Genomic DNA, 19,976 nt, shown 5'->3' with positions numbered 1-19,976 from the left:
TTAATTATCTGAATAGTTATTCACCTAACTCATAAGAACATGAGAAAGATTAAATACACATAAGGAACAAAGGGAGGTGGGGAAGGATCTGATGACTTGTCTCTCTATTTATGTCAGTTGGCGTTGGTTCAGGCCCCGAGCATTCATTTCCAGATCTCCTAATGGACAAAGAGACTATAGATGAGGCAGCAGTTTTGCCCCGGAGAATACATAAGTGATTTTTCTAGAAGGGAAGGAAAGGGGGCTCCTGAAGAAGGTGGCAAGACTGGGTGAGGCCCCTGGTGTTAAAATGAGGCAGGACACTATTCTGAAAAGCAAGGTGGAGGAAGGAGCTTTTCAACATACCTGGGGAATGGTCAACTTACATGTAAAATAGCGAAGGTAGGAAGAAAGCGAAAGGGTTGGGTATAGCCTCTGGTATTTCTGCCAGAACAGGGAATTGACACACACTCCAGCAGTGAAGGGGTTAACAATGTGTTAGTCCCTAGTGAAACAATTGTGAATCACAGCACAAACCAGGGGATTCAGCTATGCTAACAGCTCAGCACACAGGGCTAGAGTAACCTTTGTTCTGTTTTTTGCTCTCTCTCTTGTATTCCTGGTCAGTCACTCCCTCTCTCCGCCTGCCTGTTTCCGCTGGCTCTGAGCATCTCTGGTTTGTGTGGTCACGTGCTTGAGCTTAGATGCCTTTAATCCCACCCTCGTGGAGGGGGAGGAGGGAAACTGCAGGAGAGAAGTGAGCAACAAGCAGAGCTGCCAGGATTTTCCCTAATGGAGGCAAGGAGCCAGGATGGTGAAACCTTGCAATTTCAAGGAGCACTGGGAAAGGAAGAGAAGCCACGCAGGAATGATGGGCTGCTTGGGTCCCAGGAGAACTGGTGCTGATAGGAAAAGGGTAATTCTCTGTATACTCTATTGTTCACCTGGTTTCTCTGCTGGCGTTTAACGTTGGCTTTTGCTATCAAAGCTGGCTTGATTTCATCTGTTTTCTGTAAGCGGTTTGAGGAGGCTTTGTATACCAAGGGGGCTTTGAGAGCCCTTGGATGAAAGGCCCCATCCGGAGGAATGCATGTTTTTGTCCTGCACAGTCCCTTTGGGGGAGAAAAACAATAAACGAGGAGTAGGAAACTTAATGACAGTGCAGATCTGTTCTCTTTGAACCAATATAGAGAGAGTTTGGAAAGGAGCTGGTGTTAGCCCTGGCCATGGTGCAAGATTGGGAGGGAGGAAACAAATTGTGCTGGGTGTTTAGTGCCTGCTAGAAGGGTGGTAGAAACAAGGAGAAATGGGTGGTGGTTAGACTGTCCTTGGGAACAGGGAGGAAAAAATGGAAGGAAACAGTGGACTCTGGAAAGACTGGATTACTGTATATATTTAGAGTCTCTGGTACAGCCGCAGTGAACGAACAGAGCCTGTATGACATCCATATAAGGCAGCTGTTGGCATCTGCCAAGCCTGCAGGGAGGGAAGGATCAATTTAACCAGTGCCCCTTCTTCTCATCCCCAAGATAACTGCCATTAATCCCTATCAGTTGCCACTTTCAGGGTCACATTATGTTCTCCGGCAGCCCTCCCAAAGGAGAAGAAGGTCGCTAAAACATCCCCCGGGGGGCAGCATGTACCATTTAAGTCATGGATCACATACGAAATTAACAACCATTTTGACTGCCTGGTAAAGTGCACAGCATATGCTGTTAATGATAATACCGATAAGAATAATCTGCATCTGTGGTGGCTTTGCAGCTTGGTTTACTAGTTCATCCAGCCTCTCCTCCTATAGTCACTGGGAAAATAGTTTCATGCATGATCTATGGGCTATCATATAGGCACAGTGTTTGAACAAGCACTGGCTGGTAGGGCAGAGGAAAGAACTGTAAACCTTCACCAAATGGCAAAACGCTGTTGTTTTCCTGGTCCTAAAGTGGGGTGTGTGTGCACATGTTTGTGGAGTAACATATATACCATACTTACTCAAATATAAGATGACCCGGATTATAAGACGACCCCCTAATAATTAGATTCTGTATATGGCCAACTTATCCTTTTGTTATAATTTTCCAAATACAGAATCTAATTTTTGGAGGTTTGTCTTGAATTTGTCCCCGTTCCACTGCTACAGCAGGGAAAATAAATCTGGAGGATCAGAGAGCACCCCCTCCCCAACTTCTTCACCCTGCAGCCCCTCTTCCCCCCCCTCCCCCAAACTATAAGACCTGGTCTCCTTGAGCAAACAAAGAAGCAACTTTGAAAACACTGCCCAAGAAGTAAACATATCCATAGTAACTTGCATATAGGGAACTGAGTACAGGTACCTATAGCAGTACTGCCAACCTCACCATGTGAAATCATGAGACAAACTCTTAAAAATCAAGAGATTTGGAGTGTAAATCATGAAACGCTATTTTTGAATTGTGTGTATGTATAGGGTGGTTATTTGTGAAGGTGTGGGGGGCTGTGGGGGTGGGTTGGAGCCTAGAGAGTGGGGGGCCCCCACACACCCTGGCAGGATGCAGGGTACTGTGGGTCAGGAGTGAGGGGAAGCAGCAGGGCATAACACACACACAGTTTATCATCATCATCATCATCCCTGTTACAATACCGCAATCACACTCACTCATTGCCCATTCCCTTCCCCTTCCCCCACCCCACACCTTCCTCCCAACTCTTCTGTTTCTTGCCCCAGTCCTTTCACTTGTTGTTGTTATCATTATTGTCATCATTCTCTCCAGTGGTTTTGTTTTTGAACAGTTTGTGCCAGTCTTTTCTCTTCCATTTGTCCTCCATCTTCTCCCCACTGTCTTCTACCGCCTTTCTGTAGTACAACGCATCTCACTCCCTCCCATTCTGTTGCAGTCCTGGGAGGTTCGTGTATCTGTGCATAAGCGTATTCCTGGTCTTCCATAGGGAATTCCTGAAGCAGAAGATGAACAGGTCGAAGCAGGCTGCTGGGGTCCCTTGCTGCTTGGTCAGGTGGCCAAAAAACACCACCTCTCTGGTTAGGGTCTCGACCCCTGTCACTATCATGAGGAATATGATTACTCTCTACCATCCTCCCCCAGTGTATGGGCAGTTCTAGAGGAGGTGGTCAGTTGTTTCCTCCTTCTACTGATGAGTTTGCCTGGGGCAGTTCAATGGGCCTCTCTGTCCCTCTTTGTGTCTTACCCATACGGGGAGCGCTCAGTGACCTACCTGCCAGTTCACATCCCTGTGCTCCTTCTGCAGATCCTTGTGGAAGATTCACTAGGTATGTATGTCCATGGGCAACAGTCTGTCCCTTGCCCTTACTACCTACTGTATCTTGAAGTGGTTTTGTTATAGTCACCAGAGCCTTACAGCATAGCCCGTATCTCCTTCAGGACCTCATAGAACTATGGCAGTTCCATAGGCCACAGGTACATGTTGAACAGTGCACATACCCACCAACACCCATTAACCCAAAACCAAAAAACTTACAATTTAGCACACACCTCATTGGGCTGGGCCCCACCAGAGACAGCAGAGTTTCAAGTCATGCTGACCTGACAGCTCAGCACTGTTCAGTATATGTGTGTACTCCAGATACCAACCCCTGCCACAAAAGGTCCATGTGCTAATTAGCTCCCCCATTCATGACTGGAACAAGGTGTTCTTGTGATGATTCCTGGGATTCTCCAAAAATGTATATGCACTTGAGGTGCAAGGCAAACTGGTTTGGCTCCATCGCATGGAGGGTGGAGCTACATTAATCATATGCGACAGGCTGAGAGAGGAGGCAACAGAGGGATTCTACGTAATCTGTTTGGGGTCTTGTTCAGTGATGTTTGCCAAATATTTAAGACTTTTAAAAAAGAGGAATAATTGGAAAAGGGAAAGAAAGGGCGAGAGCAGCTGTAGGAGTGTGCGAAGGAGTGAGAGGCGGTAAACAGAACCCCCAGGGTGCCTTATGTGCCAGGAAGGGGAGACTAAGGGCGGAAGAGCAGCCGGCAGAGAGGGGAAGTGAAAGTAAACAGAACTCACAGTGTGCGCAGATGGTGAGGCTGAAGGTGGAGACTGGAGGAGAAGAGAAGCGATCGCAACAACACTTACAGAGAAGCCTCTCACTCTGGATTGGAGAAGGGAAGCTGCCAGGAGGTATTTCTGGCCCCGGAGAAGGGCAGAAGGGGTCGATTTCCTGCAAGCCGCTGAGAGGAATGGCTGAGCTCCTGAAAGCAGGTATTGCTGATCCTGCCAGAGAAATGCTGCTGGAGTGACCAAAAGAAGGAGGTAGGTGGAGGCTTGCCTACACAAGGATTCTGATAAGTCATGGAGCAGAGTGACGGCTGAGGATCTCGGGAGGAAGACTGCATTTCTCAGGTTAGAGCCTCCCTGGTGTGGCTTTGCTGTGCTTGGGAGAGAGGTCCTACTGGGACTGTGTGTGTTCACTAGTAGACCAGAGCAGATCTGTGCTGAGCAGCGATTGGATTGACTGGCTTTGTTCTTTTTGATATGAGAGATGGATCCCCAGGTGAAGGGGACATAGACTGACCCCAACGAGAAACTGAAAACCATTGCATTTGGAGTATTTGAGCCCACGCTAAGGCAATCCCCTGGAGGGGGTGGGTGCTGGACTAAGACTACAGTCATCCAGGTGGTCGAGGGCTGAGCATTAAACCATCAGGCAGCATCAAAATCCAGCTGCAGAGAACTTTGAATTCCATCTGGAGTGGCTAGGGTGGGGTAAAAGGGAAGTTGGAGCCCCACAGAAGAAAACAGATATTGAGACCTGAAGGATCACCTCAGGGTATTGCCTCCTAGTAATATAGTGTCATCAAAGTCACAGCAGAAAATAAAAACATAAAATCAAGTTCCTGGCAGACCATGTGATCTGAGGTTGAGGTCCAACCTGTCACTGCCTGTGGGTAAATGAGCTCTTGGCAGTGGCAACGAGCCCTATAATACCTACAGTCATCACAGAGCAAAGAGGAAGTTGAAATATATTTTATGTGGCTCACCACAACTTCATCGTGGCAGGGGAGACACCATGATGATGGTGTTGGTGCAGGGGGGTTTACTGCACCAGGAAAGGGTGATGTCCTTCTTCCCAGCCTTGAATAACTTGGTGTAGTTGAGGATGGAGACCTGTCTGATGTACTGAAAGCAGGTACCCCTACAAGAGTCTACTATAGCCTCCCAGTGCTACACATTATATGGCACTGGGGGATTGCTCTTGGGTTTTCCCTCTAGCTTGCTCCTTTGGCCTTTTGGCTAGGGGCAAGTGATATTAGGGGGTCTCTGAACCCCAAGGCCTCCAGGCTTCTGGCTTGCACGTAGGATGCTTGCCATAGATTGGGGAGTATCTGAAGCCCCAGACTGACGAGTCTGGGATGCAGGATATTTATTTGTTGGTGTTAGAACCACACAGACCTGAATGACTGGGCTCTGCTTGTTTGATGGAATTCAGAACTGATTTGGCCGCTGTGGCCTCAGACATGAAATTTAAAAAAAAATGTGATTAGGTTCCCATCAGCGTTTTTACACCAGAGGAGAGTGCCAGAGCTTGCTCTAGCCTTTCTGAATGCTGGCTTGGTATTGTAGTATCTTCAAGCTCACTGCTCATTCCCTCCTTTTTTAAGAGGGATTGTTTTTTATTATGACTAAAACTGCCTACCTCTCAGCATGGAGAGGACATTCAGACTCTAGTATGAATGTCCTGCTTACCATCTACTACAACAGATACATTTTGATTGTGGTGATAAACTGTTTCTGCCTACAGTTTCAGATTTACCAGCAAAGGCCTTTGCTCACAAGAGAATACATTTACCTAAGGCTGTTTTTTTGCATTACAGTGCAAAGATGGTCAATACACAGTACACAGTACTTCCTGAATGGTGCACAGCTGTCCTTTATTCCTGCTTGTTCTTTCCCTATTTTGCTTACATCCTAAAATCAGATGCTTGAAACAGGGGTCCAGGGAGCTGAAGTTTTGTGCATACAGCTATTCCAGAGTCTGTGCTCATGACCATTTGGCTAGTGACAAAGGGCTTGTCTGCGTAGGGAAATTGATTGGAACAGCTACTGCAGAATAAGATGTTCCAAAACAACTGTTCTGGAATAGCTTCTTTTATTGGCATTCTGATTCCAGAAGAAGACTGCTTCTTTCTGATTTTATCTCCTTAAGCCAAATAGTAAAAAGGTGTTCTTGTTCTGGAATAAAAATGTCTACCCAGGGAACTCTTTGGCAATAGGTTTTCAAATTCATTGTCCCATGTATGCATAAATAGCCACTGCACAGGGTGAGAAGGGCAGCCTGACTTGCTATAAATCTGAATAAGATACCTCCCTGCCTACCTTTCCCTTTAAACTCTTCGGGACAAGAACCACCTCTCTTATTTCTTACTATATTGAAGTACCATGCCTAAAACAGTGGGGCCCTGAGCAAAAATCATTCATATTAATACTAGCTCCTCCTCCTTCCAGGGATCTGAAGCATGCATATGCCTAAAATTCCAGTAGCATAGAGGAAGTGATTATGGTGGCCGCTGGTGCTGAAAGCAGGATATGTTCAAGGCATGTCTTGTAAAACAAAACTTACAATGTTTATTGCAAAACCAGACCAGCACCTTTTTTCTAGACTTTGGGGACTTTCTTGCCCACTTCTGAGGGAAAGTTCTGGTCATTATCCACATACAAACTATTTGTTTTCTTTTTGCAGAACAGAGTGAAATGACTGCATGGTTTATTTTAGAACCAAGAAGTAGCTTTTGTGCTTATCCTGCAAAAATCTCACTTCCCAGTTTCTATGTGAGTGAACCACCTTGGAGGCAAAAAGCAGACCTTTCTTCCAGGCATTCACATGAATCTTAGAACTGGCAGTATGATTTGGTAATAATATGAGTGTTTTTCCCTTGGAACATGTTTAGGGCAATAAGGGATGAGGAGTCGGGAAGTAGATGGGGAGCACAGCTAGAGCTTTGATACCACCCCGTATGTCCTATGTCAGCAAGAATGAGCCACTCTGGAGGGTAGTTATCTGCTGTTGGCCATGTGCACTAGCAGAAAACTTTATTCTGGCATCAAGGTAGGAGCCAAGGAGAGACCTGCAAGTCATAGGGCGCGTCTATGTGAGACGCTAACTACACAGTAGCCTAATACTGCGCAGTAGCGCATCACAGCATAGCCAGTGCTAATATACTACTGTGCAGTATTATTAGGCTACTGCGCAGTAGCATCACTAAAAAAGTGTTTGCTGGTACTTCTGAGCAGTAACTCTGGTTATTGTACATTTATTTAGTACTTGATTATACAAGTAGTAAATTAAATGCACAGTAACCACTGTGCTTTAATGAACATGTAGAAGTGCCTGTAGTGTAGTGTGTGCCTGGCCTGCTCTTGAGTTTGCATAGCTGTAGATAGGGCCACCTAGGTAGCAATCTAATCCAAATAATGTAGTTTAACTACTGACTGCTGACCGTGGGTGACTGGTGCCTCCTGGCTCGGGGCGGGGGGGGCACTAGCGGCTGATTGCCAACTGGGGGGGCAGTTCCCCAACAGCCAGGCACTGCCAGAAAAACCAGAAGTGCTGCTGGCGCTTTTTGGGGTGGGCACCAGCCGGCGTGCCCCACTCCCCGGCCAGCAAGGGCCAATTTCAGGGGGGGCACATGCCCTACGCATTGCCTAAGTCACTGACTTCCCTGTATTTAACCTGCTTGATACTGCATTTCAACTTCCTCTTCAAATTCCAGAAAAGAAAGTACAATTCTTCTCTGTTTACTTCTTTACAATGGTCTGTCCTGAGAAACAGTCGAAGAAGATTAAGCAAAGGTTCTCCTATGTTGCCATGAGTCAGCCTAGCTACTTGTTGGCCCAAGCAGGGGGTCAGCCACATTCTCTGTCAGCAGAGCACCCATTTTCCACGCTGATAGAAGTGGAAGGTGACCAAATTGTGTTTGACACTTAGAAGTTCTACCAGGTAACATGCTGCTGCATCAGGCATTTCATTTTAGAAGTTTAAAATGAACAATTAATGTATTTTTTTTTCTAGAGAGATCAGCTCCCACCTGGGCACCCCATGTGATGGTCAGGCTTTTCCAAAAATGTGCAGTTGCCAGCAAACCCCTGTGGTCCTCCCTGCAAACCTCCCTTTATAAATCTGTGGTGTATCAACACCATGAATACTGTGCCATTTTGATCACCCCCTCGCCCAACCTCAGAAGAGGTACAGAAGAACTAGAAACTGTACTAGAAACTAGAAAAGGGCAGCAAAGGTGATCAGGCGTATGGAGGGGCTTCCATATGAGGAGAGACTAAATAAGCTTGGATTTTTCAGCTTAGAAAAAGAGGTACTTGGAGTGGGTGTGATAAAGGTTTACAAAATACTGAATAGCACAGAGAAAGTAAAGAGAAACATATTTGCTATCTCCCAGAATACTAGAACTAAGGGACATAATATAAGACTATTAGATAGTAGGTTTAAAACTAACGGTATATTTCATACAGCATGTAATTAAGTTGGAGAACTCATAATCCACAAGTTGTTATGGAAGCTGATAGTTTCACCCACTTCAAAAGGGGATTGGTCAAATTCAGGGAGGAAAAGTCCATCAGTACGTGTTGAACATGACAGCTAGGAGTGCAGCCTCCAAATCCCAACTTTCCAAACCTCTAAATACTGGAAGCTGCATGTCTGAAAGGAGCAGGGCTTGGGCAATTCTGGACATGTCCTGTTCACCTTTTTTCTCAGCATCCACACTGTGTCACTGTGTGAGACAGGTGTATTTGTTAGGCAGTGACTCTGGACCTAGGCCCACCAAGAATGACAAGGCCCTGTCAATGACTAGAAGAACACAAAAACACAACTTTTGGGGGGCGGGGGGTAATTCAGTGGGATTTAACTGCTTGCCTGGCTTTCTTTAAATCACTACCCCAAAAATACTGTCCAATTGCCAAGCTCTTGTAAATCTAGCAAAGCACAACAGTTAATTCCTTGGAACGACAAGTGACAAAACAGGAACAGGAGTGAAGGGTAGGTTAATAACCAAGATACTAAAGGAAGATACTGAGCAGATGCTCAAAGACATCCGAGGAGCCATTCAACACTTCCCAGTAAAACTGTGCTTGGAGATATGCACATACAAGGGCAAGAAAGATAGTTGTGCAGTTACCTGGGTCCTCTTTAGCTAGCTTGTGCTTCCTGGTCAGGTAATTGGACAGCTTGGCCTAGGCCAGGAGGAGACTGACCAGAAGGTCCCTGAGTTTCATGGGGCTATGGATGCAGTGCTTATAAATTAAAAGGTGTGGGGCAAAATGCAGTCAGAACCTCAAAAAGAGGTTCTTGAGGAGGTCAAATAGGGCATGCAGGTGCCAGGGTCTCTCTTTGCTGCAGAGGATGCAGATGTTGGGGGAGTCTATGAAATGTGCCCTGCATATGCTAGGGCTGAAGACTGTGCAAGAGCTGCCCAACTATAACCCCAGTTACCCTTGGGGCTAAGGTGGAGGACAAGCTAGTCAACTGAGGCTCCCTGTCCTGCCATTTGGTATTTGGCTGGACACAAAGGCATGGTAGTGAATGGTGTGGAACACAGGTATTTACAGGAAACAATGAGGCACCATCTGGAAACAGACAGGTTTGATGTCCTCTGATGGTACAGGGAGAGTGCCTGGGGGCGATGTAGGGGGAGGGGGAAGTGATGAGGTCAGAGTCCCACATCCAGCTCCAGAGGGTTGGGGGTTATGAGCAGGTAGAGGCTTCACTCTCGTAGGCTGTTCAATATACACAAAGGATGTTGGTGGTAGGGCAGTGTTGACTGACTAGGGTATGCATCCAGGTAGATAGCTCCATGTGCTGGGCAAGTTCAGAGGAATCTGCTCACCCCTCACCTGACAAAGACTAGGAGGTCTCCAATATGAGTGGTCGTGGCCAGGCCTGCTGTGTGAGTTGGGATTCTGGGCTAGATGGACCTATGATCTGACCCAATAAATAGCAATTCTTCTTTTCTTATGTAGGCTTTCAAGAAAATCTCCTCCCCCCAACTTATCTCCAGCTTGTTGGAATTTAAGATGGGAGATGCTATACCAAATCAAATGGTTTGTTTAGGGTCAAACTGGTTGGATTCTGCTGCTTTAGAGCAGTGGTTCTCAACCTTTTTTGTAGCAGGACCCATTTGTAAACATTGATGACCAGTCCTGACCCACAGTGCCCCTCACTCCTGACTCACAGCTCCCTGACCCTGCTGATGCCCCTCACTCCAAAGCCACAGACCCCAAGTCCTGCCTGTGCCCCTCACTTCCAACCCACAGTCCCCTGCCCCCTAGGCCATGCTGGTGCTCCTCATTCCCAACCCACAGCCCCCTGCTCTCCTCAGCCCTGCTGGAGGGGATCCCTGTGTGGCTCTGGCTGGAGCACAGTGGCTGCAGTGGCTCCGGCTCATGTGGGCAGCAGTGGAGGGAGTCCAGCCATGGCACAGGCTGGAAGGAGGAGGAGGGAAGGCCTGTGGCACCCCACCTACTCTGGACTGGGGCTCCTGTGCTGTGCTAGGCAACCTGGTCACAGCCCCTTCCACCGAAGCAGCATCTCCTGGCCACCCAACCCCTGCGAGTACAGGAACCAGCCCCAGTGCTGTTGGCCCAACCACACAGCTCCCCACTGCCCCCAAAGGACCCCCCACCCATTCCCCCACTGGAGGGGCAGGTGCCTTCCCTCCCCCCACCTCCTCCCTGCCCTGACACAGCCTTAGCGCCAGGCCATTTTTCCCCAGTGCCAACAGGCACCCCCCTCCCACACACACCCATACAGTCCCCAAGCCCTGGACCTCCAACCCCCACTCCCCATACACTTACCTGCATCCAACTGCTGGGGCTGCTCTTATAACCCTGTCTGGCTGCATGCCAGCCACAAGCGTGTGCACGCAGATGCACGTGTGCCCGCTGCTTCCAATTGCCCAGAGCAGCTGTTTGCAGGCTGGAATGCTGCCAGCCTGCAAGGGGAAACCTATGCTTTCCTGTGTTTTTCTGGGACTTGCTCACAACCCTTTCAAATATTCTTGTGACCCACAGGTTGAGAAACACTGCTTTAGAGCTGGGGTAGCCAACCTGTAGCATGCATACCACAAGTGGTATGGACAGCCTGTGTGTGTGGTACACAACAGACTGGGGAGGAGATGGGGAGCAAAAAGCAAAGCAGCAGATCAGGCAGGGAGCAAGCACAGGGCAGGGAGCAGAAAGCAGGGCAGATTAGGCAGGGAAAGGCGACTGGAGTGGCACTTGGAGAGGGTGCGAAGCTTAATATGTGGTATGTCTGCCAAAAAGGTTGGTTCCCATTATTTTAGTGGAAGAGGAAACAACTGGTGCGGAGTTGTATATTAGCTCAATAAAAAATTCAGAGTATCCTCACTTTTTTACAGTTGTATTAAATTCTAGCAGAGTGTGCAGTTTCAAAAACAATTTTGGGGGTTAATTCAGTGGGATTTAACAGCTTGCCTGGCTTGCTTGAAATCACCACCCCAAAAATACTATCAAACTGCCAAGCTCTTCTAAATCTAGCAAAGCAGTTTAACCATTAGGGCTTCTAGTTCCTCATCCTGCAATTGCATCTTATGTGAGCTTGCATAGTGCTGGAGGCTAAGTGTAGTGAGGTTCTGCCCACATTAGATGCATTTTTAGGATCAGGTCACTTGTCACATTTGCCGGCTACATGTGTAGGCACAAACCCAAAGTCACAGCTTATTAATAATTAATGGTCAGTGCCTGAAGTAAGGACCCATAGCCACAACTGCTGCACTTTAATTTTATCAGTAAAAATTTACTTAGCAAGTGCCCTTCAATCCTGAAGTTCAACGTATAGTTTATGTAAAGGAACACTCAATCCAGACACACAGTCAGTTGTAGGTTGGATTTCTAAGCTTAGTGACTTGGCCTAGTGCAATCATGCAAGGTACAATTGAATAGTATTAATCTAGATTGCAGCTTTACATTACAAGCCAGTTTCAGAAAGCCTGGACTGTGCCCTCTACCCCATTTGTCCTCTATTGTGTCACCACATAAAGGCTTTCCTGAATCTCACATCTTCTCCACTTACAGGAATGCAAGGGTTTGTTCCAGTTACTTCTCCTTGGAAACAAATGAGTAAAGTGGAGCTTGGAGTAGTAGCATCATGAGCCTGCCTAGTGAGGCACCAATACAGGAGAAAATATGCTGCCTCTTGAAGACAAAATGGTCCATGTATTTCTTCCCCCTCCCTTTCCAAGCACAAGCGCAGTCCTGGGAAAAAATTCCAGTGGGGTAATGTAGAAGCCCCTTAATTGTGTCACTGGGGAGGTGATGGATATGCATAGTGAATTTGATATGTATGCAAATACAATTCATCTGGAAGGATGCAGCATCATTTAGCTGATGGCCTTATAAAAGCAAATGAGCTGGAAACATAACTTTACATGAAAGCTATGCTTATAACTACATATGAATAGCTGATAAGCTGAAATTGGGATAGTGCTCCATAGATTGCTCTCTCTGTAAGAGTAGTTTCAAGTGGAAGCTTATACCTTTTCAATAAAATACGTAGCATGGCACAGGAAATATTGTTTAGAAAAGAAGTGTAAAATATAATCATGTCACGGAGAATTACTTTTTTGGAGAGTACACCCACAATCCATTGCAACTATATAAGTAAAATCTTAAGCAGGAATAAAGAGACAATTGGCAAAATTTCTGAAAAACCTGGGTAATACCAAAATATGAAGCATCTTGATAACAAGCACAGGGCTTGAATGGAAAAGACCTAAACTTGGGACTGGATTTAAAAACCAAACCTGACAGAATACAAACACTGTGAGCTTCTGAAAAAAATGGATCTAGATTTCCAACTCTGAGGTCTCCACATGTTCTGTCCGTTATAAAGGTGATGGAACCAGGACAGTCAGAACAGGACTACACAGGACTTTAGGTCACTTCCATGCTCCTCGAGATGGTCAGGCTATTTCTTTGCATAAATTAGAGCAGCTAGCTGCAGTTACCTCCAAAAAGCTGCTCTGGCAGTGGGGATTGCTGGGACTTAGCATCATCTTTTCTCTGTGCTGACAGTGGTGAATTGAACAGGAGGGGATGCTCTAGCAGTGGTTGCATATCGCCTAAGCAGTCCTCTAAATTGAAAGAGCACCCTGGAGTAGTCCTTGTTTTTAGGGACACACTGTTATTGCCTTTCTGGCTTTGTTTTTTGAGCTGCTCTGGGTGACCTGGGTTCTGCCTTGAATTTGCTGTTTGGAACCACACTTCTACATTAGAACTGTTGTCATCACAGAAGGCATCCTTTACAGAGCTGGGTTACAATTTTTGAGTGCTATGTAGAGTAACACAGGCAAGTTCCATTCAAAATCTCTTGCACTCATGACTTGAATCTCACTACCTTTTCTCCTCTGCCTAACTGGGAAACAGACTCCCTGCTTCCAACTTCCATCTGGCAGCATCCTAGTCCCACAAGCAGAAGAGTGTTTTCCTTCTTCACCTGTGTGTTTGTCTGTGACCTCCAGTAACTTTTACTTTCCATGCTGCATGAACTGAAAACCCAGTTAAGTAGATGGACAATACACAACTTTCTAAAAGAGCAGAGATCTGATAGATAATTATATCTCCACAATCTCATTCCCCAAATCAGATACGCCAAGCACAGGGATTGGGAAACAACACCCTGAGGGCTGGGTCATGTGTATACAGAGAAGGGTCTAGGGGCACATCTACACATGTGTTTTTACATGCATTAGCCTATTTTAATGTGCACGAAAGCATCACAAAAAGTGCACTTTCATGTCTGTAGCACCACATATCACACATTCAGCTGTTCTCCACAGTGCAAGGTAGCAGTGTGTGTGGTGGGGAGGGTTGACCCCAGGATATCCATGCTCAAAACTCTGTGGCAATAGGAAGTAATTGACTGAAAGAGAAGAATGGAGTAGAGAGAGTAAGACTTGTAAGAATCAGGAATTTCATCAGTGGTGAAGAGTCTGATAGATAGCCAGTTAGAGGGATGGACAGCATAAAGAAGAGTCAAACTAGAGATTATAAAAGGAAAATTATAGCCAGTAGAGAACTCAATTTAATAGCTAAGTGTTCTAATTTTGTGTAATCTACTTATACTGAGGCTGGTAGGTGTCAGTTAGTGGCTGCCTAGAAAAGGGAGTTGAGAGTCTGTTTACATATATTTAAGAAAGAATCATAAAAGTTCCACTTTTGAATTTGAATATTGTAATGAATACTCTTCATCACAAGTTGGGTAAACTGCTCGGTCAAAATCTGCTGATTTTATTGCTGCCATCCCTATAATATAGCCCACAGAAGAACAAAGTTAGGTGAGGGGACTTGGGTTGCTTTTACATAGACGTGAACAGAGGCATTCATTTTTCCTGTACCTTGGTACCCCATCTGTGAAATGAAGATAATGCTGCCTTCTAGCCACCCTTGATCTGTTTGGGAAGCTCTTTGAGACCAGGTGTGCATGTACAGTGGGCCTCTAATCTCAATCAGGGCCCCAGATCTCAGTTATGGATACCATAATATCAGTAATAGTTCTAATACCCCTTGTGCTCTGCAAGTACTTTGTCTGATGAAGTTACTCCAGTAAGCTCCATGACTCAGAGAGGCTCTTTCATAAGTCACCCAGTAAATGTTTTACTGCATCTTAGCCAGGGAGTGACCAAACACGATCCCTTTTTTTTCCATTGTTTCCTCACTCACAGGTGTCCAAGTTGGGGGGGGGGAAGGGAGGGACTCTTACCAAAGTCCACCCACCCATCTTTGGTCTAGATGCTTGCCTCAGTTTTCTGTATTCAGTCAGTCTCTAGTGGTTATTACCTTATCCATGTTTCCTCTCTCTCTCTCTTTCTCTGCTTTCTCTACTAAAACAGTCTTATCACTTTGGCCAGCTGGCTGAAGCCCGCTACAATATCTTGAAGGAACATTCTGCACGCCCATGCTCTCGCCTGCCACGACTCATCATTAAGGGAGAAAAGAAACACCTGGACATGTGGCTTCTGACATTGTTGGTCTTGACATCTGCCTTAGTGTAATGAGGGCTCCACCAACCCCTACACCTTCGCCCATTCCCCTGGGTATTAATTCACAGTCCATATAGTCAGCCTCAGAGCTGGTTAGACACTTCTTAACATCTCTGGCTCTGACAAGTCAATTGCTACCTTGATCCTGGTTATCCTCCACCAGGTTTGGAGCAAACAAGGACCTGATCTGTATTTTACCAGTTTTTCGGGCCTATTGTCTGGATAGTTGCACCTCACTATCCTGCTATATCTGGGAGGAATAAAGAAAAAAAGAGAAAAAATCCAAACTTTGACTTCTTCCTGCCCTTATAGTCCAGTCTCTACGGTACCTCTTCCCAGATCTGCTATTAGGGTTTTTCTGGGCTGCCATGTGGCAGTTTCAGGTTACCTGACAGCTGCTTGTTTGGGGTTTTTTCTCTGTCAGCTCCCTGAACCGAGCTGTCTCTGAAAACCCTTCCTGATCACTCCCTGTGTGCCTTCAGTTGTCCCTGCCACCTCTCTGGCCAAGTCAGGAACTTCCAGCTCCGGGAGTGTCTCTTGTGTGCTCTGGGTTCCTTTTTATATTGGAGCTCATGTTTCTTCCTCCTCCCCTCCGAAAATACCAGGAGAAGAAGGATCCCCGCAAGGCTCTTTGCAGCCTCAGGGCTGGGGCAGCTGCTTGCAAATCTGGTGAATTAATCTTTCCCCCACAGTGGCTCTTCTCTTTCCTTACAGCAGGGCACACGGCTCTTTGTGAGCTCTAGGGGTTTCTGGTCCTATCAGATTGATAGGTCTGGAAGCACCCTCTATGTTACCAGTGGCTTTGGGATGGTTTTAAATGTTTCTCTCTTTCCTTACAGGTTTGGAAATATCGGCTGGGCCTGGCTTGCACTGTGCCATCTGTCTTCCTGTCTAGGGCAGGTGCTGATAGAACAAACACACTGAGGCGTGAGCACAAAAGAGCTGGACCCCATATCTAGTAGTCATGCTCCAGAAAAGACTGTGGTTCTTTCGCAGGTGGTGCCATTGTTCTAGCCCCTTTGTCCAGCTCCTCACATTGACCGTGGTGACATTTGGTGTGCTGGCTCCTTTGGCTTGTCATCGGCTGATCCATTCCTATTTCTTTTTACGACACTGGCACCTGAACCCCATGAGCCAGGAATTCCTGAAGCAGAACCAGGAGGAGGGTCAAGCTGCCCTCCATTACTTTGAGGCCCTGCAGGCTCCAAACTCCTCAGAGATTTCAGGTGCTGAGGCCCTCAGGCCACACCTGCTGGTCACCATCATCACTGTGAAGAGACGGAATGAATTCCATTACGTCCTGCAAGTGGCATCCCACTTCCACCGCCTCCTCCAGAAGTGTGGGTCTGGCTGCCAGAACTACCAGATCTTCCTCTGTAATGTGGATATGGACCCCAGCAGCCACCAGGATGTCCAGCTGCTGAGCAAGTTCTTCACCACAGTCAACCGCTACAGAAATGGGGACGACCCTGAGGCCTCAGTAAACCAATTTGAAAAGGAGAAGCAGGACTATGCCTTCTGCCTGGAGCAGTCATTGCTGGCTTACAAACCAGAATATGTCCTTCTGGTGGAAGATGATGCTGTTCCAGAGGAAGATATATTCCCTGTCCTGCAGCACCTCCTGCTGGTACGGCTCTCAAAGCCACACCTCAGAAATGCTCTCTACTTGAAACTTTACCACCCTGAGAGACTTCAGCACTACATCAACCCAGAGCCCATGAGGATCCTGGAGTGGTTAGGGATGGGCATGTTTCTCGGTCCCCTGCTGAGCTCCATGTACTCCTGGGCATTTGGCCGCCCAGCTGTTAGCTGGCTCATTATCTTCTTTTTTTTCTTGTACACTATGGCATTGGCTGAGTTGGTGGGGCGCCACTATCTGCTAGAGCTGCGCCGGCTATCTCCTGCCCTCTACAACCTAGTGCCTGTCACCGAGTGCTGCACGCCAGCCATGCTGTTCTCTGCCCCTTCTGCCCATCGTGCCTTATACTACCTGAAGAAACTGTACTGCCGCCAGGGCTTTGCCAAGGACATTGCTCTCTACTCCCTGCTGCGCCCTCAGGGTGAGAGGGCCTATGTAGTGGAGCCAAACTTGGTCAGACATGTGGGGATGTTCTCCAGCCTTAGGCTAAATGGCAACCCAAAGCTGCTGTGAGCCACTGAAAAATGCCTTTAAGGTTGCAGTCCACACAAAGCCTTGTTATTGGCCAGAGATATTATATGTAATGCTGGCTTTCATGCCAGTTACAAGAGTACTCAGAACTACCTGTGCCTCCTTATGGAGGGAAAATATTTTCTTTTTTAAGAAAATTTACTTAAATATAAACAAATTATTTAAACTTTTTAATGGTTACCTTAGAATTGAGAGGAAGGAACGGAAAGGCTCTCAGGGAAACCGTGGATAGGTTTGCTCCTCTCTAGGACCTCACCCAGCCCATTAAAACACCACACTCTCCTCATTCATACCTCCGAAGGTGGTGTGAATGTCTGCTTCATGCATGAGAGAGAGCAGATTCTCCACACAGGCCTTTATCCTTCAACTGGAGGAGCCCAGGGGAGCTTTGTCATTAATTTAAATAGGGGTAAACCCTTAAAACTGGGCTTTGATGTGCTGCCACCTATTTTCCTTTGCCATGGATTTTACATGCTGGTCCAGTTTGCTTCAGTGGGAGGTTCCAGCATGATCATGCTTTGATGCTTTATTCCATGGCAAGAGAAGTAAAGGAAAGATGCAGCAGGGCATCACTGCACGATTATTTTGTCTCATGGTGCAGTTAGATATAGGTAACAGCTACAGCTGAGAGATCCAGGAACAGCTGGGCGCAGTCATAAGAGCAAACTTCCACAATGCATCACATTTAAAGGGCCACAATTGAATTGACCTGTTAATTTGCTGTAATACATTGATCCACCCAATGGTGAGGGGGTGGATAGTTGCCAGAAGCCAGCTGCTTTCTAGCAGAGCTGTGCATTGTGTGTTCAATTAAGAACAAAAAACACCTGAGAATTAGGATCCTGGAAATTGGTTAGTAATCCAGACTGGTTACAGAGGATTTTCCACTAGCCTACCGCAAAGTCCACAAAAGTTAATGGTGTCTTTTTATTGGACTTCATTGGACTTTACATCAGGCCTGTGTGAGTAAATTTGGGTCCAGCTATGGATGGAATTTGGCTGAACTATAGTATCATCTTGAAATTATGTGCAAACCCTCAATTTTCCTGATTTCCTCAGTGGGACATATTTTGGAGGGAGGAAGCAGAGAGGAAGTCCAATGTAAGTTCTTTTTCTACTTGTTTGAACCTGAAGCTTATAAACAAAAGAGACCGGGCATGAGCCAATGTGGAATGAAACCAATGGAAAAAACTGTACAGCTCCAGTTGCCAGCCCATGATGCTTATTTGATCTGTAATATATGGGGATAACACAGTTGGTTAGAGGAAGTCACTGTGGGTCCTGGCAGATGTTACATGTATGGTGCAACTGATGTGCTAATCACACCATAAATGAGAGCATGCCACACGTTCAACCAGTTTATGATACCACAAAATGACAAACCAGCCACAAAGATGTTTTACATGCAGATTGTCAGCAAGGGGACCAGAACAGCCGGAATTGGATTTGGGCTGTCCAGGGAGTTCTGTAAATGCCAGGTAGGTAGACTGACTCACCACACCTGGCACTAGCAGAGCCACGTACCTGGCAGACTAATTCAGGGCTACACTACATGTGGCTTTCAACTTGCCACTGCACCTAGAGCCAGGGATTGGGATACCAGGTTCCACATATGCCAGCAAATTTAAAGAGCACCACTGACTGCATCTTCAGTACATGATTGGGATCCAGTCCCTGAGCACCACAATTGCATGCCCTGCAGTGCACAGGTGACATGGTTAGATGCATAATTGTTGGGATCTGGGATCAGGTTCCAGTGCATCATTAAACTAATATCAGTCAGGGGCCTAGAACATGGAACAATGCCAGCTCAGGCAAACATGCTTTCTAACAGAGGATGCATCAGAAACAAAGCAGACAAAAACAATATAAACAACAGGTGAAAGTCCCAAAGATTCCATACAGTGATCATGCAGCCTCTACCCAGATGGATGGTAAAATCCTGTGAAACTCTGGAATTTGAGTGTCATTGCAAGTATGTTTCACTAAGTGCCTGGATGTGTGATCAGACATACGACTATCTATGCTGCCTCAAGTCTTGAACATTTCATAAATGGGGTGTCTTGAACATTTCATAAGTGGGGTGAGGCATTTTCTTCCTTGTACTGTATAAATCCAGAACACACTATTGTATTTTGAGGGTTTATTCATGCTAGTGCTTGCAAAGAAAACCCCACAGGGTATAAACAAAGTGCCAGATAATAAAAAGGAACCAAATGCCAATGCATAATTAAAGTGTTATGTTCTAAGAAGCCACTGTTCATTTCACCACTGTGTTACTTTTTCTTCATTTCCATTATGGGTACAATGCAAGGCCAAATTAATGTTATTTCAAATTCCTTAAACATGAAACAAAAATAAAAGCTAAAACTTGGCTGGATTGAAACATTTGGGGGCACAGGAAGAACTGAAGAATTGGTCCACTGTATTTTCCTTAATCCAATACAACTTTGAATTTATGATGATACCTCCAATACTTAGATTCTATACATGAAAAATGTATAAATGTGTTACAGTTTCCCATGTCTAGAGTCTAATTATTAGAGGGTCATTTTAAATTCATCTCTCCCACCCCTGCCCCCAGCCACTTATCCTCCCTTGTCACCCCCTCACTGGTGCTACTTACCCAATTCACCCAAACTCTTGCCAGGTAGCAACAGTAGTGGCAGCTCCAGCCCCAGCTTCAGGTCAGGGCCAGAGCTGCAGTAGCTCTCCAGCTGCTGTGCAGCCCACCTTCCCTCGCCATGCTCTTTTTCCTTTGCACAACACGATCTGTCAGGCTCCCAACCCCTGCACTGCATGATCTC

General features: G+C 46.3%; 1 protein-coding gene across 3 annotated transcripts; it reads left to right on the top strand.

The window, feature by feature from the left end:
- Positions 1 to 595: 595 nt before the first annotated feature.
- Positions 596 to 19,404, top strand: TMEM246 (transmembrane protein 246). Of its 3 annotated transcripts, none has more exons than XM_019517075.1 (3): positions 596 to 895; positions 15,839 to 19,227; positions 19,258 to 19,404. In XM_019517075.1, the coding sequence occupies exon 2, from the start codon at positions 15,964 to 15,966 to the stop codon at positions 17,149 to 17,151; it is 1,188 nt and encodes a 395-aa protein (XP_019372620.1). In that variant the 5' UTR covers positions 596 to 895; positions 15,839 to 15,963; the 3' UTR covers positions 17,152 to 19,227; positions 19,258 to 19,404. The 3 variants fall into 3 exon arrangements, with proteins under 3 accessions (XP_019372620.1, XP_019372621.1, XP_019372622.1); XM_019517076.1 differs by lacking the exon at positions 596 to 895 and adding an exon at positions 2,591 to 4,332; XM_019517077.1 differs by lacking the exon at positions 596 to 895 and adding an exon at positions 15,649 to 15,668.
- Positions 19,405 to 19,976: the final 572 nt, after the last annotated feature.

This window comes from Gavialis gangeticus, unplaced genomic scaffold (assembly GCF_001723915.1).
Source record: "Gavialis gangeticus isolate Ggan-Ray unplaced genomic scaffold, GavGan_comp1, whole genome shotgun sequence".
NCBI lineage: Eukaryota > Metazoa > Chordata > Crocodylia > Gavialidae > Gavialis > Gavialis gangeticus.
Note: the sequence above shows the minus strand (reverse complement) of the source record. Positions and strands in the feature narration are given on the sequence as shown.